The sequence below is a fragment of the Strongylocentrotus purpuratus genome, unplaced genomic scaffold (genome assembly GCF_000002235.5).
Source record: "Strongylocentrotus purpuratus isolate Spur 01 unplaced genomic scaffold, Spur_5.0 spur5_scaffold_3, whole genome shotgun sequence".
Classification (NCBI taxonomy): domain Eukaryota; kingdom Metazoa; phylum Echinodermata; class Echinoidea; order Camarodonta; family Strongylocentrotidae; genus Strongylocentrotus; species Strongylocentrotus purpuratus.
In genome coordinates, this window is record NW_022145609.1 from 32254382 (window position 1) to 32279272 (window position 24891).

Consider the following 24891-nt stretch of genomic DNA (forward strand, 5'->3'; position numbering starts at 1 on the left):
TGTTTCTGCTTGCAGTGGCGTACCCCGACAGAATCTCTTTTTACCCCCATCCGCATACAATCAGTTTGCATGTTGGCTACATAGGCCTTCCAGTGCGCGTGCAGTATAGCCCTTTCTCAACCAAGTTTTGTTCTTCATCAGAAATACAATCAGAGCTAAAAGAGCTAAGAGCTGTCGTGTCAGTTACTACGATCTTACATTATATTCTACCAGCTCAGATTTTCTTCATAACGGATACAATTAGAGCTTGTCCGTCTGTCCGTCTGCTTTGCCGGTTGCGCTCTTCGTGAATGTTATCATTCTGGGGAGTATTCTGACCAATGAACTCATCGAGTGATTAGATGAACTTTCGATGCTCACGGTGCAAGAGCTCAGATTAAGAGGAACGAATAACAAAAACAGCAATACTAGCCCAAATATATATTCCCATGAACGCGGTATTAGTCAAACTGGGATAGTTGTTAGCCGGATATGCAATGTACATGGTTATAAAACCTGAAGTCGGAAACAGCAAAAAATCAGACAATCCAGATTTGATTTTCGAGGATTTGGAGATTTATACGTCGCGTCGTCAGCACTGTGAGAGACTTGACAGACGATACAGTAAGCTGGATTTGCATTCTGAGAACAACATCGGGAACACTCATCTTAATCCAAGGTCTCGGTCTTTCGAGACATAATTCAGGATCTCGGCATTTCGAGACTCAACTTCACCGTTTCGGTTTTTTGAGACTTCATCTGCTTTCTCCGCACCTCCAGACAAAATCCAAAGTCTCAGTATACTTCGAGACATAATTCAAGGTCTCATGTCTCTACATTTCTGGACAATCGATAGAGCAGAGACATTTTCTTAAAGTTACGTCATACAAAGCCACAAAAAAGTCCTGATTGGTAGATTATCATCAGCAAGACATCATGGTATCATCGGGGATGATTAATATCTGCTATCTTCTTTTGATGTGGAGCCATCTTGCTGTAGCGCAAGGTAAGTTTGCATTGCCTATTTTAAGATTTTGAAGGGGCTACTTTTAACTAAACCTAGCAGGTGCATTTAATAGCACGCGATGGATAGAGACCTCGAAAAGTTGAGAAAGTCATTATCAAACCGTCAGGAAATCTAGGAAACGACCGATTGGTTTCGGATAAAATATACTGACAAATGTCCTCAAAATCTACTAACCGTGAGAAATTCCTCTTTTTGTGTTTTGGGTCTAGGAGTTTTCCCACCAGCTTCCAACTGATCTCATGACCGTTCATTCCCTACATGAATAGCGTCATGTATTACGTAATTAAGTTCCAAAGAATGGGGAAATATTTCACCCCTTCTATCGTTTTCATTTTAATCGAAGATGATAGCTTTTGTACCCTCAACAATTGCCGTGGTAGACAAAGGAACATCCCTTCACTGCTATTATGTAAAAATGTGTAGAACAGGTGTCACATGCATATTCACCCGTTCTACTTATTTTACATAATAGCAGTGAAGGGATGTTCTTTTGTCTACCACAGAAATTGTTGAGGGTACTTATTTTACATAATAGCAGTGAAGGGATGTTCTTTTGTCTACCACAGAAATTGTTGAGGGTATAATGAGAAACTGTATATTTTGTCCTCTTTCTTTGTCCGTCATGTTTATAGTGATGTATGTATAACAGGTGAATAAAGTAGTTGGTAAACGTGGGTTCCCGAGAGAAACAGTATTATGTTCATCATTAAACCAAAATTAGAACTGGATTATAATCGCTTCCTGTAATAACAGTTTCCTTCACATAATCCTTTTTAACATGAATATTGCACCCCAAAACTAATGTGTAATATTAACTTAAAGATAGTCGTTTATCCTGTTGTCATGAATTCTTTCATATAGATAATAAGAAAGAAATCGAATGGGGGAATACTTATTTTAGGTTTGGTGGGTGTTTTGTTTCTATCTGAATGCGAAGAAAATAGAAGTATAACTTGCAAGAAGTCAACCACTATAGGGGATCGTCGGCTTTAAGTCCTCTCTGCGGGACTTGGTAATGAGTATTAATTCCTCACCAAAAGGCACTAGCGTATCAACTTGGTTTCGAACCCGGGATCTCCCTGTTACAAGACTACTCTATAACACTGAGCCATGGTCCATTAGTACTGTATGTTTTTGTTTCTATATCCCTATTTGTTGCGCAATAAAATTTAAGACAACCCATAAATGAAACTGTGTCATTGAGAGATGTCCCATCTCGGAAACAGTAACAAAAACCAGTCCCATTCCCCATTTATTTTAACAAACTCCCCACTTTTCTGAAAGGATTTAAAAATCGGCTCAGAAGAAGGAAAAAAATCAATCCTCCTTACAGTACCTACTCATGCCGGCTTATCCATGTTTACCTCCCCCCCCCCCCCTCCCCCGCTTCAAGAGGATCTTGCCCTCTGTTTCTAAATATCTGGATACACCACTCTAGGAGATTTGCAGAAAAAATCCGAACTTGAATAAACCTATAGTGAACATCGCAGTTCCTTGCAGGTTATAATTCAAAATTTGCAGACGTTGTATTCCGAAAGCACGAGAATTGCCTTGTAATACTAATGTCACACCACCGAACAGACATCTTCTTCAAACCAGGAAGCTGTAATGAATGGAGATACCGTCTCGAAAGAATTTTCCGAGGGAAAATTATTCAAGATTAACCTGGCTTAACAAAAAGAAATGTAACCCTCTCCCAGTGGCGGATCCAGGGGGGGGGGCCCGGGGGGCCCGGGCCCCCCCCCCTTGAGAAAAAAATCATGTAAAATCACGTGATTTTTACGATTTTTGGGGGTTGGGCCCCCCCCCCTGGCGCTCAAGGGGGGGTGCAAATTGAAATTTTTTTGAGGATCAAAAAAAAAAAAATGTGCTCCCCCCCCCCCCCCCCCCCCCCCCCCCCCCCCCCCCCCCCCCCCCCCCCTGAGCGAATTTTTGGCCGGCGCGTTTTTCAAATTTTCGGGAGCAAAAAAAAAAAAAAAAAAAAAAAAAAAAAAAAAAAAAAAATTGTGCTCTGTACCACCCTCCCCTCCCCCCCCCCACTGAACGACTTTTCGGCCGGCGCGATTTTCAAATTTTCGGGAGCAAAAAAAAAAAAAGTTGGGCCCCCTCCCCTAAGAAATCCTGGATCCGCGCCTGCCCTCTCCAGCCATCATTTCCATCTACAGCTGTCCATATCAATGCACAGTCCCTCTCTGGCATTCCAAATAGTACGAAATGTTACGCAACGCCATCTGCTTCCCTAAGTTCTCTATTCACTCGTTTGCAAAAATATGCAAGCATCGGGCTTTGAAGCCATGCGTGGCACCGACAAATTAAGTCATGTTCATGAAAGATGTATTTAGCTATAACATATAAAATGCAGAATTCACAACATTATGACCAATGCAACTTTCTATTAGTCATCAAATGCGTTTTCCGTTCTCGGATAGCTCTACTGAAGACATGGCCATTTTAACCAGCGAAATCGACCAAGGAAATCATGAGTTAGAGCGAATGAAAGATTTTCATAATCATGATTTTCTCATCTAATTATTGACATTTTCCGAAAATTTCCGAAATTTGTACTAGCTAGGAAGGTAGTCCAAAGGTTTATCTTCCTAAAGAACTAAATGAAATTGTGTTATATGTTTGCGCATTTATTGATTTAGGGCTAGAAGTTGTCAAGTTAGCACCACTATTCACCCAAAGTACGGGCCGGCAAAGCAAAAGCCGCCGTGCTCGCTGGGCTGGGCTGTGTGTGGAAAGGGAGGACTTAGTGCTACTAGGGAGCTGTAAGGTTTTGGAGGGGGATTAAGGGGATTACGGTAGGGGAAACAAAAGACGCGCGGTGCCACGGATGACTTCAAAGGGGCCTCTTGGACGGGATCTCCATTCATTACAGCTTCCTGTTCAAACCGATCGATTCAAGGTAATTGAGGGTGATATTACTATTTGATCGGACTGTTGTCAGTCTGGTGTTGGTTTTATTTGTGTGACTGGGGTTTTGAGAAGGAGAGTGGTGTTGTTGTCAAATTTATCAGGCAAGGATTCCTATCCTTTATCATTATGAAAAATTGAGCGACAAAAAACAAGAGCTAGAAGAAGAAAAACTGCAACAACAAAAAAAAAGCGTGAGAACGCCAAAGTTCAAATAATTGAAAAGACTGTGAGATTTAGAAAACAGCGATTACATAACCATTCAATATCCTGTCTTTCACTGATTCTCACAGATTTTCCTTGGGCCGAGGGTTCAGACTACGCTGATCCTCTTCCCGATGAGCAAATGCCCAGTCATGACTACGGTCAAAGCTATGTCTTTCCGGAACCAGCGAACCCTGGTCCCGTCTTCCCGTTTCCGAACTCCCCTTACGTCATCCCTGAGCCTGCCGTCGCCGAGACGCAAACAGTGGTTGCACTTCCGGTTCAGCCAAAACAACGCCAGGTTCCCCTTCCGGTGGAGCCGACAAATGTGGTTGCTACTACGCGTGTGAGTCCTAGTGAGTCATCAACGGTTTATTTTCAAGTTTCGATATTACGTTATGTTTGGAAAAATTATCAATTTGTATCATAACTTGTGGGAACTTCCAAAAACTCTCAAAGAAACATGATTGATTGTTTAACTAGTTAGCTACGGATCAACGTAATTCATTTCCCTTTCCTTGATTGTCATTGGTGCTATTTCGTTTGGAAAACTAATTTGTTATCATAATTTGTCATCTGCTTAGTGAAATCACAACTCGCCCTCTCTTCTTGTTTTCAGATTTAATTTGAAAACTAATTGTCATATTAGAAGTGCAGAACAGACCTTTCATGATAAGAATAAATCGGTTTTACACCATTTCTTAATCTCTTGGATTAATATTAAGTCAATGATATATTGTATACGTAAAAGAAGTTTGATCAGTTTTTCGTGTTTTTTATGATGCTATTAAATGCAAAATGCTTTCAAAGATAGTTTTACTTTTCATTGTCATTCGTGTATTTGTCATTTGAAATATTAAATGAGGCCAATTTAGCCTACGTTTTACTTTTTAGTTTTATTTCCAAACCCTTAGATTTCGTGTAATCATGATTTTCATTTGAACATTTTGATTCTTTTAATAAATTGTAACAACGTCGATTAAAAGAGTACTAAAAAATAATGTTATCTCATGATTGTGACCATATGATTTATTCTTGATAGATACAGTTTATTATCTTCCCGGAACTTTCTTGACCAATTATTACAAATAAATCTTCTTTGATCTAAGAAGATATTAATTTTATTTGAAGATGAATACTTTTTAGGATACACTTTTTCTTGGATATTCTTCCGCACTAACTTAAAAAGAATTAAAAAAACTAACAAACCATTTTTATCTTTCTTAAAACTCAACCTTCTCTTCCATCCTCTCATTAGGTACGGAACGAGTCCAAACTACTTTGAGTCCTATTCTAAGCCCCGATCATTATGTACGTGTTACGATGAGGATGGTGAGTCCGTTAGGGGTGGACCAGGGATCTTCATCCTTCAGCTGTTACCTCAGCCAGCCAGACGTGGGAAGATCGACTCTCTCAACAGGTATCACACTTCTTCCTCCTTCTTCTTCTCTTTCTCTTCTTCTTCTTCTTCTTTTTCTTTTTCTTCTTCTTCTTCTTCTTGTTCTTGTTCTTCTTCTTTTTCCTCATATCTTCCCTATCTTCTCATCCTGTTCCTTCTTCTTTTTCTCCTCCTTTTTAAAAAACCTTATTGCTGTCCTACTTTTTCATGTTTTAGTGTTTTCTTTCTTTTTCTTCTTCTCCTCCTCTTCCTCCTCCTCCCGATTCATCTTTTCTGTTGCATACTTTCTATTTCCTTCTTATTCTTCTTCTTCATCGCCATCATCTTTATCATCATCATCATCATCATCTCCATCACTCTCCCTCTCTCTCTCTCTCTCTCCCTCTCTCTCTCTCTCTCTCTCTCTCTCTCTCTCTCTCTCTCTCTCTTTCTCTCTCTCTCTCTTTAATTCAGACACCTTTCGACTACTTGATCTATTTTTGTCTAAGTCAACTGGTATATTGAATAAACCCACAAACAACAAAAAATGTACACATAAAGAGTGATTTTTACTTTGCCAATATATAGAATTTATTGCCAAATTTAAATTTCAAACGTTCTTTTTCATAAATGGCACAATATACTGTGACAGAAAAGGACCTTTCACTCCGATTTTTGCCCTTTCTAATGTAGTGTATGTGTAATTCATAGTAATCAAAAGTTGATGCCAAAATCTTGCTTAATGGTGACACTAAACAGCACTAGGTCAATAATGTTGGGTTAATAATATTGCAATGTCTTTCGAAATCGGATCTTCGTTGGATCATGTAATGTGTTGGCCATGTTGGGGCTTTAAACAGTAAGTTTGACCAAACGGCTACTATCATTGCAGGCCGATATTCTCAGACTGGAGATGGGGGCACAGTAGGGGCGTGGTCCCTTCCAGAAGGGCGTAGACTAGGAGGTCATGGTATGGCGGTGGACCTGACTACCAGTGGTACAGGTGGATTTGGGACCTTCTACTGCCAGGGATCGCAGCCTGGCAAAGATACTACGACAGTGGTTGGGGTCTTTCTGACGTCAAATCGTGAGTACATTGTATACACCATAGGAAGTTAAGGATTTCTTGACAGTGTTGAGTTTTAGATATGACCTCCCCCCCCCCCCCCCCACTCTCTCGGGCTTTTTCGTTAACGCTTTTCTCCTCACTTCACTTTGTCTGTCCCCGCTTTCCACCCCCCCTCTCTCTCTCTCTCTCTCTCTCTCATTTTTATTGTTATAAAATTACGTTGCTAATCGATTGGGGGAGGGGGTATATCCCTGGATAGCTATAACATTTAAATAAATAATAATCATGCAATTTAACTTTTAATCAATAAAGCCCCCTCCCCCTCCCTCAACCAAAGATAAAAGAAAAACTACTGACAGAATTAGGCGTGGGCCATGGTCGTGTACGTCACACGTAACCTTGACATCATGAAGCTTCTAATCTGTTCATTCCCTTTCCTGTTTTATAAGCATTATCAGTCTTTCCTCACCACCATGCACAGATCAAGATATTGAATGTAACGATTACAATCTGTTAAAACTTACAACTGAGTCATAAATGATATGATGAACGCGTCAAATAAACCCTTTCAACCTATAAAGATGTTTATCATCTATGTGCGCCCACCCCCTCTAACCCTTTATAACAAATTAAGTTCACGCAAACTTTGAAGGAGTAGAAACCTTCTTGTGTGAGTTCAAATTCATGTTGTTTCCAAATACATCAACATCATGCTCCGTTAATTTCATTTTGTGTCTGGAAGTTTATATTGTTGTTAGGCACATCCATTTATCCTGTTGATAATAGTTTTAAAAATAAATAAGTAAAGATATCGGAGAAATGGTTTAAACATAGGTCGTACGTGATTATGAAAATGCTGTAACCATTTGTAAAAGGAAGTTCAAATTAAAAAAAATGCTTTAAGGATTGTTTACATGTAGAGAAAACGCAAAATGTCATGATGAGAGTATAAAAACAACACATCGTCATCATCAACATTGCGGCCACATCCACCACTAAAACATCCATCACCATCACCAACTTAATTATGGTTGTCATCAACATTACCTTTGTATCATTATCATCTCCATCATCATTATGATCATCAACATCATCATCCTCAACATCATCATCATCATCATCATCATCATCACCACCACCACCACCGGCAGCATTGCTTGTCAGTGAAGGTAGCAATCTCCTCCTCGTTGGAACATGTTGTCAACGCTAACACTGTTTTATTATAAACGAGATCCTTCTCTTCATATTTTCGTTTTGGTAATACTTTGCTGAACAAACCGTATCCATTCGCAGTAACCGTTTTTAATGGCAAAATAATCATCCCTGAACTCTACCTTCCCTACATCTCATGATAACGACCGGGATTTTGTCGACCGAAATTTGAGGGAATTTACTACAAACGCATTTGGATAAAGGACTTTTTGTATCGAATCAAAATGTTTTTCTGAAACCTTGACAATTGTTTGGTGTTTAATGGCATACTGCAGTCTTATTTCGGTGGCATTATCATTCTGGCCCGAAACTAATTCACTGCAATTAACGTGTCCACTGAATACCTTAACTAATTATATTGCCTAAATGACCTTTTTGGAGGATCTATGACTTTTTATCACTTTTAATAAGAAGACCAGATAATCAAATTTGATTTTCCCTGTGCTCTGTAGTTTTCTTAATCAGCTGATGTGATTGTTTGATAGATAATTCATTAACATTAATACTAGAAATGCGATGCTCTGCTTGCAGGTACGCAACAATAATGGTGGTGGTGATCCTATGGTTTCATTTCCTATCCGAGGGACTCGGATTTGAGCCAACAAGATTATGCCAAAATCCATACTTCAAACTCGCCCCTAACCCTAATACTTTGTGTATGGGTATGCAAAGACGTTGGATGCGTGTGCGTATGTGTGCGAGTATGTGGGTGTGTGTGCGTGTATGTGTGGTATAGTGTACTTTCGAAAAAATTGAAGTGCTTATAGTTCACTGTCGGGTTGACGTCTCTTTTCTGCCATCATGACGTTGGAGGAAATAATGTTCGCGTTTCTGTTTCCGGTGACTTACATAGCCGGATGAGGAAAATATTGTACTCTCACTTATAAACGTTGCAGTTTCAATTATTTCCCAAATTGCCAACCCCTATACCACCATATGCAGGCCAAGGAAAAGAAATCGACTGCACATAAGGCTGACATGATACATTTACCCCTCTCCCCCCCCCCACACACACACGCCTAGCAATTAATGGATACGCATATGAATTGACACCCTTCCGCCTCGATGTTAAGAAATTTAATCTTTTGTGGGATTGAATATGAAATAGAACTCTCAATATATAAGGCAGTCGATACCCCCCAAACCAACAAAAATAACGTCAACAAGAAAAACAACATCACATCATCAACCATCACCACCACACAAAATAATTAGTAGCGTAAAAATATGGACCACATCGAGGAGCAGTGTTTCTTGTGACGCTTTGATGCAATCTTGTAAATTTTCCTTCGTTACTCAGTAGAACTATTTCGAAACTGCAATATTTCGGTACACCAAACATGGTCTACGTAATTTGTTGAGACACCTTATAGTTAAAGACAAATCTGCTTCCAAAAATCATACTTGTTCTGTTTTGCTGTAACGGTTTTGCATACCTCTCAATGAACTCTGCGGTTTATACTTTTTATATCTAAAATATAATCAGGCACAGTGGCGTAGCCAGGGGAGCACGATGGAACAGGAATATTCCCCTCCCTCCCCCACATTCAAAAGAGTAAGAGAGAAGGGGAACAGAATGTAGAGAGAGAGAGAGAGAGAGAGAGGGGGGGGGAGACAGAGGGGGAGAGAGATAGAGGGGAGAGAGAGGGGATATAGATAGAGAGAGAGAGAGAGAGAGAGAGAGAGAGAGAGAGAGAGAGAGGAAGAACTGGTGTCGTGAAAATAACTCGATACAATCCCTTTTCCCTTTAATACTCGATGACATTGTTACATTGCGTTTCATCCACGTAGTAAGCCCAACGCCCCTCCCCATAAACGTCAGCGCCCCCCCCCCCAATGCCTGGATCACGCTACGCCACTGAATAAAAAGCCCTCTGATAAATGCTTGGAATGACACTTCCATAGATTTTATCTTTGCACCTTTTAGGGCCCGCGCGTAGGAGGTTATGAAAGTTCAAAGTTATTCTTTCCTTCTAATGCCATCAACACCTGATCAAAGGTAAAGCCATGAGTAGTCAGTGCACTTCCGTATAGTGAATTTTCAAGTGCATGGAGTTGTAAACAGTGCAATACCTTGAACATTCGTTTAAAAAGCGGTTCTAAAAGGGGGCTTTAGGAGCTCAAGCTCAAGCCCCCCCCCTCCCCCTCAACAAAAAAGTTATATGAATATCAAGACCCCCTAAAAAGACTTGATTAAATATAAGCGAGCCATATGTTGACTTTAACCTGTTTCCATTACTAGGACATTGATGATTATTACAGACTGTGTAATTGCTTTCCCTTTTGTAGGTGCATATTAATGTAAACTTGACGAATCCCTATTTGTGTATGTAATTTATGATGAAAATATCGGAAAATTTTGGAATCTATTTCAGTAAATTGAATTGATCTGATTTGATTTAGTTTGACGTAAATGCGCCCTTGCAAGCCCCTCCCCCAAGATCCTCTCGGACCGCGGGTGTTTCTAAATGATCATTTCCCTTTGTATATGGTTATCGAAATCTCAAATACCACATGCTATTTTTGAGAAATAAGTCTGTGTTAAGAAACACAGTTAAGATAGCCAATGTTATTGCAATTTTTTTTTAGAGAAGGGGGACTTTGTGACAATACTCTTTTGATTTTTCAAAGCTTATTTCAAATGTAAATTGTGGATCTATTTTACCATGTGTAATATTTATAACTGCAATATTTTTTGAGGCGCGCAATACTTGCAAGAAATTTTTTCGTTTCATTCACAGATAAGTATATATATTATTGACTGAATTATTCTCACTGAGCAAATAAAAGAAAATTCATTCTTTTTTTACATTCGTATATACAGATACTCATACATGTCAGGAAATACATGTCGACATTATTTCCAAATGGAGAAATTGTTTCCTGTGCGAAGCCAATGCAGGTTTACAAGTTCAAACAATGTTAAAATTAACCGTCCTGAAATAATGAATACAGTATACACGACAACTATCATGATAAGGAAAAACGCTCTACTCAAGTCTAAGTTATCATTTGATGTTATTAATTGGAATACTTTAATAGCTTTCATCTTATTTTGCTTCAGCGAAAATCATTCCCACCGATGGAAGATTTACGAAGACAGTCAGCCTTGGTGACGTAGATGTGACACTAGCAATGACCCTTCGCAGCCCTGCCGACGCTCTGACCAATCAGGTTCAATGGCGTAGAAATGGACAAGAAGTTATAGAAGACATGTCGGGATTGGCCAGTGTCACATTTAGGCGACCAATCACAGAGACCGTTGCTGGCGTATATGAATGCTTTTATGCAAATGAGAGGAATCAGGCTCGCCATGGCATCGTGAGGCTCATTGTCCGAGGTATTATAATTATGATTATGATTATGATTATGATTAAGGATGAGATATTAATCTTGCATACACGTGAAAGGCCTTGTGTAGACCTGACATGGTAATTTGCCAAAACCCAGACAAAAAATAAATAATTCAATTAGACAAAGAAGCAAACTATCAACTATCACCTCGAATAAAGAAAAACATTCAAAGTATGGCACAATAATATGAAAAGGGTCTTTATGCCACAAATTTTCCTTAAAAAAGCTTTCTCTCTATGTTGTTATATCCACAATATTATTTAATGCACCTGTCTTTATGCCAATTTAGTTTGCCGCAATGTGTGGTTTCTTTTTGGTCGATTGCCCTGAACATGTGTGAAAGGTACTTTGTTTAAGAGTTTAAGAATGGATTAGATTGTTGGACTATTCAAATATTTCTTGTGAATGGTAAAATAAAATTGTATTTTTAATATTCTTTCAGCTTGCATGATATTCGCTGCAATCAAAGATGTAGCATTACCAGAAAATAAGCGGTTGGTGCCCTTTTCAAAAGGAAATTATTGAATTCAAATATCAACATCTTCCTTTCACATTAGGTTGCCCGACTGGTCGATGGAATCCACCTCGCTGTACCGGGGTATGCGATGCTTGTTATAATGGTGGAATGTGTGACCACGTGACAGGATGGTGCATTTGCCCTCCCGGCTTCACCGGAGAGCACTGCGAACAAGGTACTCTTCTTCTTGACCTCCTCAAAGAGCGATAACTGTCATTTTGGACAATAACCAAGCAAAGTCTATTTTACAACGTGACATAATGTGTAGACTTTTAATAGGACAATTCTTAGTCGGAACTATACCGCAGTGATACCGTCAAACTGAATTCAAACTGACCGATAACTGATGACCGATAAATATGTATTATGGTATAAGAAAATCACGATACATGTAGTCGTCTTCATCGTTCATCGAATCCATTAATATACCTAGAATAGTTAATGGAATAAATAATATTCATATTTTCAGCATGTGGTTTCAACAGCTTTGGTGTTTCGTGCGAGTTTCGATGTTCATCATCAGTTGACGAATCTGTCTCATGCCGAGGTAGTCAATTTTGCCTTCCAGACCCATTTGGCTGCACCTGTAATGCTGGATTTAAGGGACTTCGATGTGAAGCAGGTAGGTCACAACAGGACATGGGGAGAAGATGAGATGGGGATATTTTTCTTTTGTATGACATTTTGCAGTTACAGTGACAAATCAGAGTTAAAGAGCCACGTAAGGGCGTCATCCCACAAAAGATTGAGGTCTTTGACAGTGTGTAGAATATATTATCACACCAACAAGACAGGGTGACGTAAATGATATAATACCATCAAGATAGGGTGACGGATATGCTATATTTCCATCAAGACAAGGTGACGAAATTTGTTTCATCAAGATGATACATCACCAAGAAAGGCTGACGATTATGATATTAACCATCAAGACAGGATGACGAAGGACTTTTGATATCATACCATCCAGACAGGGTGACGAAGATGATATCATAACATGAAGACAGGATGGTGAATATGATATATCATCAAAACAGGGTGACGAAGATGATATATCAACAAGACAGGGTGACGAAGATGATATCATAATATCAAGACAGGGTGACGAAGATGATATCATATCATCAAGATAGGGTGACGGATATGCTATATTTCCATCAAGACAGGGTGACGAAATTTGTTTCATCAAGATGATACATCACCAAGAAAGGCTGACGATTATGATATTAACCATCAAGACAGGATGACGAAGGACTTTTGATATCATACCATCCAGACAGGGTGACGAAGATGATATCATAACATGAAGACAGGGTGACGAAGATGATATTATACCATCAAGACAGGGTGACGAACGTGATATCATAACATCAAGACAGGGTGACGAAGATGATATCATACCATCAATACAGGGTGACGAAGATGATATCATACCATCAACACATGGTGACGAAGATATAATTCCATCAAGACAGGGTGACGAAGATGACATCATTCCCACAACAAATGGTGACGAAGTATGTTTCATCTTATTTATCCTGATCATCATCCTCTCGTATTGAAATTATACCATCTTTCGTTACACTGTAATTGCAAACATATTATCAGACACTAACCTTGAGAGCTAGGCATAGACCTTAACGATGCCACTGTAAATGATTCATTGAAACTAAAAGTAAGGTCTGACGTCCATTTCTTTTCCCATGTAGATTGTGATGCAGGTCAATACGGTGCCGGGTGTCTTCAATCGTGTCACTGCGCGTCGGGTCACTGTGACCGGTTTACAGGTCAATGCCTCGGATCACCATCGGGTTGTTCTCGCGGTTGGTCAGGGGTGAATTGTCAAGGTTCGTATTTGTCTGATGTGTAATTACTCTGTGGTCATTTGTTATTGTACTTGTGTCATATATTTTGATATGTACGGAAACCCACCGTACGATTTTATAAAACTGACTGTGCCTATAACTAGCTGTTTCGGCAAACATTTGAAAATTAATTAGCAATGATGATACTAAGTATAAATAGTGAATTAGCATTTAAGTCAAAATTATATTTCAACAAAACATCTTCAGGAATTTAACAGTATCTCGGTATTTGAAATTAAAACATGTATTATTTTATTGTTCTCATTGAAGAAAACCATGAAGTATTTCTTGCCTATTAACTTGCGCTGAAATTCAAAAAGTGCAATAGGGATAAATCGATGATAAGCAATACTATTTTACGAGCAAATAATATCAACCTGACTGTTTATATATCACAATAAAGGCATCCATCATTCTTCACCTTCCTTTATGTCACCTTCTTTAGTTCCTGATGTCTGTCCAAAGGGGTATTTTGGAGCGGCGTGTCTTAGTAAGTGTTACTGTGACAACGGCGTGGCGTGTGATAAGGTGAGCGGCAAATGTCCTCAGAAACGATGTGCTCCTGGGTTTGCTGTATACGACGATGGTCAACATTGCTCAGGTATTACATTTACCATGCTCCGTTCTAAAGTAGTTTGACTATTTGTTATTATATGTTTGATTCTCCGTCTCAATATTCTCTTTCTCTTTGTACTTACTTTAGTATTCCATTTTGTTCTTAAACAATGAATTTATAAAGAGCAAAATAGACTTGGATGTCTTTGCATGCGCTTATCTATATCTAGCATTATGTATATGTTGTTGAGCACCAGAAATCTATCTATATATCTCTACTGTTTAGCATCTGTTCGAAATCAAGTTCTTATTCTAGCTCTTCAAAATGTTATATTGCAAGTTTGTCATGTTGCAAATCCGCTTTCTTTCACTCTAGTATATTGACATGTTCAAAAGTTTATGAGGACATTTATGAGGGCTTACTTAATATGCTGCTAATGAATTATTATGGAGAGCGGTGTCTTAAAATGGTGGTTTAAATGTATAATAAACAAATAGCTCAATAAATAAATGCCTATTTTTATAAATAAATAAAACAATTAAGAAATAAATAAAATGTGTAAATAAATAATAAAAAACATTTTAAACTAATAAATGAACGAACTAAATCGATAATTTAATCAATAAATAAATAAAATACATAATTTTCACACTGTCATGCAGGTTGTCGGCCTGGTACATTCGGTATTGGATGCTCGCATACCTGCCCTTGCCATGCCGATGCATGCCATCCGGAAACTGGAGAATGTAGTGGGAGATGTTTTGATCGGTTCATCAAGCCTACATGTCATGCAGGTAGGAAAACATCTATTTCCCTCTTTTCAATATCAAGGAAAACTAATAAATGCGTCTTATTTACCCAGGGTAGCCTTATCAGCATTCCTGCTGGTCTTCATATTGGCCCTGCAATGTATATTGCCATTGCCATATTCCCATTGACACCTGGATTTAGAGGGACAAGGGTGTAAGCACAGAGCGAGAATCGAACCAAAGACATCTGAAAGAGAGTCAATAGCTTTAATCAATATAACATAGTCCCCCACATGTTGATTGGATTAATTATTTTGTAGATATTATGCAATTTCTCATGTTTCCTGTGATTACCATTTTGAAATAGGTAATGGCTCAATTAACTATATTGTTTAAAGTCTATTTTGAGTGGACGTCTTAAATACCATGACCACGGTGTAAAACAAGTTAAAATGTATCTTGTTATCCAGTGTAACTAAATATTTCGGAAAAACAAATACATAAATACATAAATAAATGAAATTATACAAGAGAAATTAATTCAAGCATGTAGTCGAATGAATTATTCAACTGGTTTTCTTCCAAGAGTTCCTATGTTTAATATGGGTCCGATAATAGGAAATATATATATGGAGTTTCTTTCGAAACTTTATGCATCCCTGAATTATTCCCATCGTTTTTTATTCTAGGTATCTCGAGCGTGACGACAACCAGAGTAAACACGGGACAGACAGCCTCCTTCAATTGCACCATTACATCGTCCATGTCACTCTCATCGTCATCGTCGTCGTTGGCATCGTTTTCGAGAAGCCCATCTGCCATTCTTCCATCGGCTTCTACCGTTGTGCTCTACCGCATCTCCGGGGGTGAGAGCCAGGCCGGGGTGCTCCGGCTGGGTACCGTGGTAGAGCCTGGAAGCGAAACAGTCATGTTTGGTGTGGACGGTATAAGACCAGACGAGACGTTGAGATGCGTTGTGATGGGCGCCAATGGAGAGGTTCTGGCGCGCAGAGAGGTTCCAGCAGACACGTACGGTAAGTTGATGAAAACCCAGAATAGTCTCATCTGACTGGGCCCATATTTCATAAACTTATACAAATGCTAAGTGCAAACTTTTGAGTTATGGACGCATGTTCCTAATATTCTTCATAGGCTTGATTGGTGTACCGTAGGTAATTACGGTCGTAATTACAAAACCAGAACCGCACATTTTGTACAATGGGCAGTAACATATGGATACCTTAAAAGTTTGATAAATCAACTCTTAATATCATTTTCTGACCGTTTTAGTTGGCATCCTTTCTGTTTAAAATATATTAAGTAGATAACTACAGAGCTAAGTTAATGAAACATAAATGAATTATTTTTTTGAATTGATTCCCCAGTTCTACCTGTGATGGCCAATCCACCGATAATCACGGAGCAAACAGTTACCAGCATCTCCCTGCGATGGCAGCCGTGGAGCTCTACCGGACCGGACCATACCGGAGACCCGCCTCTCGTTGCTTACGTCGTGCTCTACCGTCTGAACGGAAGAAACGATTGGATGAGGGGCGATCGAATACCGGCGATCCGCACGTCGGCAACGCAGCGTGACCTTCAACCTCACACGTGGTATGACGTCAGTGTGGTGGGTGTGAGGGAGGGGCTAGGAGGTGAAGGATTGCCTAGCCCTTGGACGACTGTCCGGACTTTCTGCCAAGGTAATGGGTTTAAACAATCATAAAAGATCATCTAAATACCTGAAAGATTAAACATAAATACGTATGTCCTTTGCACACGAGGCGTTATCTTGCAGATGTAGGACTATATACTGTGCGGTACGGTGTTCGCGTCAGGAAATGATGCAAACGACAAATTTCATCATAAACTTGACTAGAGCTGGCGTAAAGATTTAGTAGAGATTGCATCAATAATGAAGACTGCAGTTTTATAACAATATAAAGCTACCTATAACAGTCTAATAACAATTAAAACTGACCAACCCTAAATAAGAAGCTTAAAATTGGGTACTGAATGTAAAAGCATTTGAGTACCATTGACAGTCTTTACAAAATGCTGAAACGTTTTTATAAAATTAAGCGGGTTCTTTTGATACATGAACAAGTGCTGTAACCGTTACTACTTTTGTGTTTATGAACTTACTTTCTTGTTAAGGAAATATAGATACATTAAGATAATAATAATAATAATAATTACATTTATAGGGCGCTTTATACAGACGTTTCTAACAGCACAGGTGGTACTGTCTAACTTATAATTATTGAACATGTTCAATACCTTAAAAGCAACAAAGTAAAATGAAATAATACTAATACAATGCAATACAATACAATTGAGTTGAATGGAATTAAGATCTTCTTCTCCTTCCAATTGCAGTGCCGAGTCGACCACCTACTGTGATAGCATCCAGCGATACGAAGTTTCCAGGACAGATCTTAGTCGCTTGGCAGGTTGCTGGCTATGTCAATCATGACAAAATTATTAAATTGATAACCGGTGGCACAGCATGGGTGTGGCCATCTAGGAGACACTTGTGTCATGGGATGGAGGGGCAGGGCCGTAGCCAGAGTTTTTTTTTTTTTTTTTTTTTTTTTGGGGGGGGGGGGGCACATACATGTAATTGATCGACGTCCTGGGGAGGGGTCTGTGGAGGGGTGGGGTGGGCGGGTGTAGCGGTCTAACTAGGTGAATGAAGACAATGTAATGAGCGGGGATGACGTATTTTCTATTCACATCACATCATTTCTATATATTGTTATATGACTGTGTAATATTATTGCCTTTTGTGACAAAACTTTTCATTTTCTTTTGATCTACCTATATGTACGACTATATCATTATCATTTTTTATTTATCAGATTCACAATATTTTTTTTTCTTCAATGTTTGATACGGCCCAAATGGAAACCGGTCTTGCCAATGTTGTGGCTTTTTACCGTCTATAAAAGAATATAAATAAAATATTAAAAAACAAACAAAATATTAGTAGAAAAATATTACGCAATCATTATGCTTTATCTCTTTCTTGTAAACATTTTTTCAAAACGTTTATTTATTTCGCACTGTTAGACTCCTGATCCAACCGTCATACGATGCCCATCTGGTCTGGTGGGATTCAATATTTATTATCGAGAGATAGACTCGGCCCACAGCGAAACGGGGACGCTGCGACTATTCACTCCTACAGTCACCAACCAAGTAGTGACTGGACTACACGTCTACACCAAATACCTCGTCAGTATAAGTTTATTAAATGAAGCGGGAGAAGGGGAAAGAAGCGAAGAAGTCATGGTTTTCTCTCCGCAAGAAAGTGAGTTATAGAATATCATTATGAACAAGTGGTTGAGGTTTTCATAATGTTTCGGCTTTATCAGTGCACGGGGCTAAAATGCACATTATGGACATATTTAATATAGAAAATAAGCTATTGTTACTTTTGTCAATTAAGCTATAAGGCCATTAAAAAAATAAACATGTTTAGCGTCCACGCCCGCTTCCTTTTTTGGGGCCGCCTCCTTTTTAAATTTTTTTTTAAAAGAAAAAACACATGAAAAACACTGCTAAAATTGATCAATTTCTGATTTTTAAAAAAATGCAGGCGGCCATCTTGAAAAATAGCGCGACTGTCAGGGCAAATGTACCGAGCGGCCATTTTGAAAAAGAAAAAAAAAGAAAAAAAAGGCCTCCTCCTTCCTATTTTTTAAAAAGGCACGACGCCAAACATGTTTTTTTTTGTGTGGCCTAATTGCGTATTTCCACGTGTCTTGTAAAATATGGTTTATGATAATTCTTCGAGAAAACCTATGAACTTTACTTCCCCCTCGAAAGTCATTCATATAGTATATTTTCCACAATAACTAACTACAGTAGAAGTGTTTTTTCATTGTAAGTAGGGAGATATATTCTTCAAATATATTGTAAGATTATATCTAACAGCATGATTTAGAGGCTACCCAAGTTCGAAAATGGTCGTGTTAAAGGTTACTTTCTTTCCGACAATATACACTATAACCTCAGTGTGTATGATGGGCCTAAATGAAATATTTATTCGGTAAGAGATTTCTTCAACTGTAAACTTTTTTTTGAGACGCACTGTATAATATTGTATTTTTAAAAAATAGATGTCATGAATCACATCATTCTAATATCTGAAAATGAGTTATCCCTGCACCTCTCGTTCATTTGCGGTAAATTTCAAATCAATTTCAGTTCCACCTCCTCCTATTCATCTGACTGTTGAACAGCCAACCAAAGAGAGCGCTCTGATTTCCTGGGAAACTCCTTCGCCATCAAATATCAACGGGAAAATAAGGTCAGTTTTCTAGCTACTGGGGAGTTCAATATGGGGTTGAGCAGATGAAGCCTCTTCCCCCTTTTTGAAGCGCTACAACAACTTGAAATTGGTTTAGTCCACATGAAGCGGGGAATTCCAGACGCTGCTATCCCTCTCTCGTCCCCCTTAACATTCTCTCCCTCTCTCATATTGTCTCCTCTCTCCCTCATTCACTCACATCCTCTTTCTCTTTCTTCTTTAAATCCTGTAAAATAAGTTCTTTCTCCCTACAATTCTCTCTGTCACCCTCCACACACAACTCCACGCACACCCTACACATCCTCTCTCTACCTTCCTCTCCCTCCCCTCCTCCAACGACCCCTCCCCCTCTCTCTCTCTCTCTCTCTTTTTCTTTTCTTCCTTTCCCAACGAGGCTTAAGCAGTTGCGTAGAATAAATCATCAATCACTCAAATCCTTAACCTTTATTCAAATACTCATGTATAACTTTCTCTATTTTTTCTCTCTCGTATGACAGATTTTTTGAGCTCCAATACAAGTTTTGGGCTGATCACAACGATGATCTTGCTGAATCACACTCCATTCAAATCAACAATACATCGTTAGAGATGAAGTATGAGCTGAAAGGTCTTGTAGCTAACCTTTCGTATTCCTTCAAGGTGAGTGAAGGCTTGTTCAAATATGGTGCGGTAAACTGCCGCAAAAAAAAAGAATACCATCGCAGTGTTTTTCTTATGGTGCGGTAAAACCGCGCAAAAAAGAATACCACCTCGGTTTTTTCTTTACGTGTTAAATGAATGGCAACTGCGCGGGACAAGAGGGCTTGCGCGATATGGAAATGTGAAGTGGATTAAACATTACATCATCAAAACAAAAATCCAACGTGATTTTGCCGCGTCATATATTAACAAATTAGTTAGTTTTTTTTGTTCTGCTGAAGCCCTTTCAGACTCGACGGCGTAAAGCGCGGGTAAATGTGAATTAATGTCTGGCCAAATGACGTTAGTGTCGGGCTTGGATTCGAACCCTAGGCCCTTAGGTTAAGAGTCAATTTAAACAACCGCACCTCGACACTTCCGAGAAGAAAAAAAAAACTTTAATCTGTAAACGAGTAACAAATTTCTTGAAATGCAGTTTATGGTGATTAGGGCGGCTGGGTCTTATTCCAGGGTAATAACAGTTTGAAAGTGCGCAGCCACTTATTATCATATTTTGATACACCCTTGCCAAACAAAGAAAAATTACAAAAATCGAATTTCATGATTATGTGTATTGTTGAAATTACAAGGTAACAATTCACTTTTTAAGAAGTTTGAACGCCATAAACATATTGTTTCAAGTTGCTTTCATAAATTATAACTTTGACAATTTATAGTTTTTTCGGATGCAGTCAAATGAGAATTGATCTTTATGAATTTATTGGCCTTATAGGTTCGGACGGTGAACGATGTAGCTCCTGGTGACTGGTGTGATCCAATTATTGTGTCAACTCAAGAGGAACCACCAGGTATTATATATCATTATTCTTGTTATTATTATCAATATTGTCATTATTATCATTATTAATATTATCATTATCATTATCATTATTATCTGGTAGCCTACTGTTATTATTATTATTATTATTATTATCATTATTATAATTATCATTATTATTATTATTATAAGAAATAGCAGCAATATTAATAGTAGCATCAACATCATCAACATGATGATGATCAATACTACCAGCAAGCGTAATTCTTCTTTTTTTAATTGGGCGCCTGCGTTTATTGTTTAAAAAAAGAATGGAAAAATACTTGTACTTACCGAGTATTCTAATTCTGAATAGTTGCATCATTTTGAAGAAATTCCTATTCTAATGCAATCGGTATTGTGATTGCCCATGATTTGATGCGTTGCGTTTACATTTGTATTTTCTCTGTTCCTTTTCAGCTCTCCTCGCTCATGGTCGGAGTAGTATCCACGGACCGAAAGTTGGCCTGAGCATTATGGGCGTGTTCGTTGGGCTCCTCCTATTGGCTGGTCTATTTGTGGGCGTGGTCAGATTTCGAAAATTTCGAAAGAGGATGCGTGCGCAGAAGAACAATGAGTTATCGACGCTGAGGGACACCGTGGCTTTCTCTCGTCGGTCAGTGCGCGTCAGTGATCTCAAAGGAAACGGGAACGGAAAGAAACTTATGGTAATAAGAAGGGGAGGGGAATCCCATTTTGACCTCATGAAGACGACTTTTATGGTTTTTGTAGACTCTTTTCAATCCTTCAAATAAACCTTGCTATAATATCACAGCGTGTGCTCTTAATTCACACGGGACGATTATTCATATCCAACAAATCCAGTTACAATGGAGTGCACACAACGCGCGTTTTTATTGGCGCAAGACTACGTCACCAACTGGTCTTTGACCTGCCATATTGACGCACTCATGAACTGCGTTCACAGGCTTAATGAGCGTAGGTAGTAACTCAATCAAAGTGACGTTTAATATGCAATTGGCATTAGTGGTCCAAATATCAGGTTACCTCTATAAAATCGCAAAGTCTCTTATTTTCGCTAGCCTCGCCTATCACGCGAATATTGTATTTACCTATTACGTAATCGGAACATAATGTATATGGGATATACACTAGAGTATTGGGATTGCACTTGACCTGATTTGTGAAAGTCTTTTCGATCAGGTTCCTCGTACTATGTGTTATAACGCACTCCCAATACATAAATGATACTTTCAATCTGATATCAAAAATTGAAAAAACATAGGTTATACGTGAAAATAGGAAATGATCTATTTCATGAGTCGTCAACTTCCTTTTCTAATATAATCTCTCTCTTTATCTTACACCGTCTCCCCCCTCTCTCTCTCTCTCTTTCTCTCTCTCTCTCTTTCTCTCTCTCCTTCTCTCTCTCTCTCTCTTACTTTATCATTCTCTACCAGACTCTCCATTTATAAGTGCGAAAATTCTCAACTCGTAATAAACGTGTTAAGTACAGCTACGTCTCACGTCCCTAGACCATTTTCTTCACGCATATAATATATATCTGTCTCCCTTCTCTACTCTCTGTTTATCACATGTGATTTGCATTTTTTTAAAATTTGAACTGTGTTGTATTTTATGCCTTTTGAAATAATGCCTTTTGAAAATGGTGATCAAAGGCTTTACGGGAAATTATTAGCTTGGTAATTAGATTAAATGTCGATTTTACACTGTGTTACGCACATTATCCATTCCAATTTTTGAGCATTCCAGCCAGGCGAACAGGCCCAGATCTAAATCTAGCCACTTTGAAAATCGCACGTTATCCCTTTAACACCAGGGTAATTATTGTATATAAAGTGCCTTACTAGTTAAATAACTTCTATGTTTTCGAATGCCTCTCATTATTATTATTTTTTTTTTACAACAGGATGACGTGTATATGACGCCTATTGCTACCGCCAGCTTGACGAAATCAAGCCGCAAGCCAAAACCGAAAGGAGAAGACGAACATAAATACGAATACATCGACCCAATGCGGTTTCCGGTTATGCGATTCGCCATACTCGCCAACGAAAACGAAACGATTATCCACAGCTATCGTTAATGGATCGGTGCTGTCGTCTGATTCTTACATTGCGATCGTAGTTTGTTTGAACTCTGAAAGAGACAGATTCGATTCATACGATGGACTATAGAATAAAGGCGAATGATTTGATACATTTTAAAACGTATATGAAAACGTTAAAGGGAAATAAGGAAGCTTCGATCGACTATTTCGTATTACAGATGTTTATGAACATGAATATAATTTGGAAATATATACAAGGACAACTTGAGGAAACTTTAATATAAATTTTAGAAGAACTTCTTTTTCTTCATTTCTTCCTTTGAAATATTATATCGAGTACAAAAGAAGTTTGGTAGAATATACTCATCCCTGCCGTCCGAGTGGAGACTTTATAGATATTACAGCGAAAAAAGGAAAAGAGTGAAAGTGGCAAGAGTGGATACGAGTCTGGTTCTTTGGATGTCATGATGTGTGGAAGACTATAATTCATGACTATCAAACCACACCTTCTATCAGGGTAGAGATGATCGGTCATATGTTCCGCACCAGTGAACACGAACGCGAAGCCTAGACGCTGCCTAGACACTGGACTGATTCATATAAACCACATCTGGCAGTGGCCCATCTTTACTACTTGGCTCTCATTTCTTTAAATATGTTTATAATATATATGAATATGCGTGTTCGGAATCAAAAGATATGGTAGATTGAAATCAAAGATTTTCAGTTTTAACATACTTTGGGCATTTCCTTGATGTTTTGAAGCGGTAAAAGAAAATAAACTTACTTTTCCCATCGAAAATTTAGCATAAAATATTTCTCAACGAGTTCCTACAACCAAGAACATTGTTGTTGCTACCTTGTTTGGCGTTCAACAATAGGGATAGAGCAACGTCGATCTGGCTGCCGGGCTCACGATCAATTGGGCAAAAAGAATTTCCGTTTCGGTTTAATAAAAATTTGGAGTGGACTATTAGGCTATTATTATTATTATTATTATTATTATTATTATTCTCTTTCTGATTTCACATTATGAGGGAAACTAATTAGAATATTGAAGAAGAATATTAGAATACGTAAGACCTGTGCCGATTGGTTACCATAACCGATGCTAATGCCGCTAGTCTCCTGTGTTCCATTATAACATACCAAACTAAAAATAACTAAAATGTCAATAAAAAATACCTATGTATAGCCACCCTGACACTTGCAGGAAATGTTGCACCGCTCTGCCAGGCATTTATGTTTTGTGTATACCAAGTCGTCCAATATTGTGGTACACCGCCAAGCCAATCAACTCTACAATTTTGCGTTATGTCGTGCCAGAGTTTCAGTTCAAAGAACACACGCACATAAATAGATATCTTCAAAATTGTTAAGCACTAGATAGACATGGTGGCTATTTATACATGCATATATATAATGCGACGAAGATTTCAGTGACATCAATAAATTTATACATAGTATTCTTGGACTTATTAGCATTTTTGCATCACGCCAATATTCGTACTCTGAAATGTCATATTTATTCGAATGTGAATAGACTCTATACGAGGGTCACCTAACGAGAATCTATTCAAATATTGTTAGATTCTAATAAATCTACGCTGCTAAAAGTTACTTGATTTCTAGTCACATTGACGAATTTCGGTTTCAAATCTTTCAATAGCTGTAAACAGATATAAAAATAGGCCTTATATGAGAAATAAAACGTGCAAACGTTAAGAGGACAAAAAAGTTGTTCTCTTAATGACAATGATTAAGTTTCCACTTCTAATGTTCGTCTAATGACGCCTTAAATAAAACATACATTAGCCTACTTAATTATATAAAGAAAACAGAGAGAGAAAGAGGAGGCGTCAAGAAGGAGAGGGGAAGATAGAGAGAGGGGGAGAGAGGGAGGGAAAGAGAGAGAGAAAGGGAGATAGAGAAAGAGAGGGAGGCGGGGAAGAGAGAGAGAGAGAGAGAGAGAGAGAGAGAGAGAGAGGGAGGCGGGGAAGAGAGAGAGAGGGGGAAGAGAGAGAGAGGAGGAGGAGGGAAAGAGAGAGAGGGGAAAAAAGAGAAAAAGGGAGAGAGAGAGAGAGAGAGAGAGAGAGAAAGAGAGAGAGAAATCACTAGAGATGGGAAGAAAGAGAGGAAGCGGGAATGTGAAAGGGCTGCAATCCTACCTGTTACATGTCATATTTAGAATATGATGGCATTTGAAGAGCCATGCTTTTTAGG

At 38.6% G+C, this 24891-nt stretch overlaps 1 protein-coding gene across 1 annotated transcript; it reads left to right on the forward strand.

Moving 5' to 3' along the window:
* The first annotated feature begins 34 nt into the window (after positions 1–34).
* LOC105437641 (tyrosine-protein kinase receptor Tie-2-like) lies at positions 35–23578 on the forward strand. The gene is made up of 19 exons (XM_030996925.1): positions 35–985; positions 4216–4482; positions 5385–5546; positions 6397–6591; positions 10850–11125; positions 11697–11831; positions 12126–12278; positions 13366–13503; positions 13967–14122; positions 14740–14871; positions 15516–15860; positions 16212–16529; positions 17206–17279; positions 17899–18139; positions 19039–19141; positions 19639–19780; positions 20553–20628; positions 21057–21304; positions 22528–23578. The coding sequence occupies exons 1-19, from the start codon at positions 916–918 to the stop codon at positions 22702–22704; spliced, it is 3408 nt and encodes a 1135-aa protein (XP_030852785.1). The 5' UTR covers positions 35–915; the 3' UTR covers positions 22705–23578.
* The last annotated feature ends 1313 nt before the right edge of the window (positions 23579–24891 follow it).

Bases quoted from the DNA above. Each gene is read 5' to 3' on its own strand.
- LOC105437641 (XM_030996925.1), top strand. From the start codon at position 916: ATGGTATCATCGGGGATGATTAATATCTGCTATCTTCTTTTGATGTGG. The intron at 11,126-11,696 runs GTATTATAATTA...CTTTCACATTAG, and splicing joins CGTGAGGCTCATTGTCCGAG to GTTGCCCGACTGGTCGATGG. The intron at 17,280-17,898 runs GTTGCTGGCTAT...TCGCACTGTTAG, and splicing joins AGATCTTAGTCGCTTGGCAG to ACTCCTGATCCAACCGTCAT.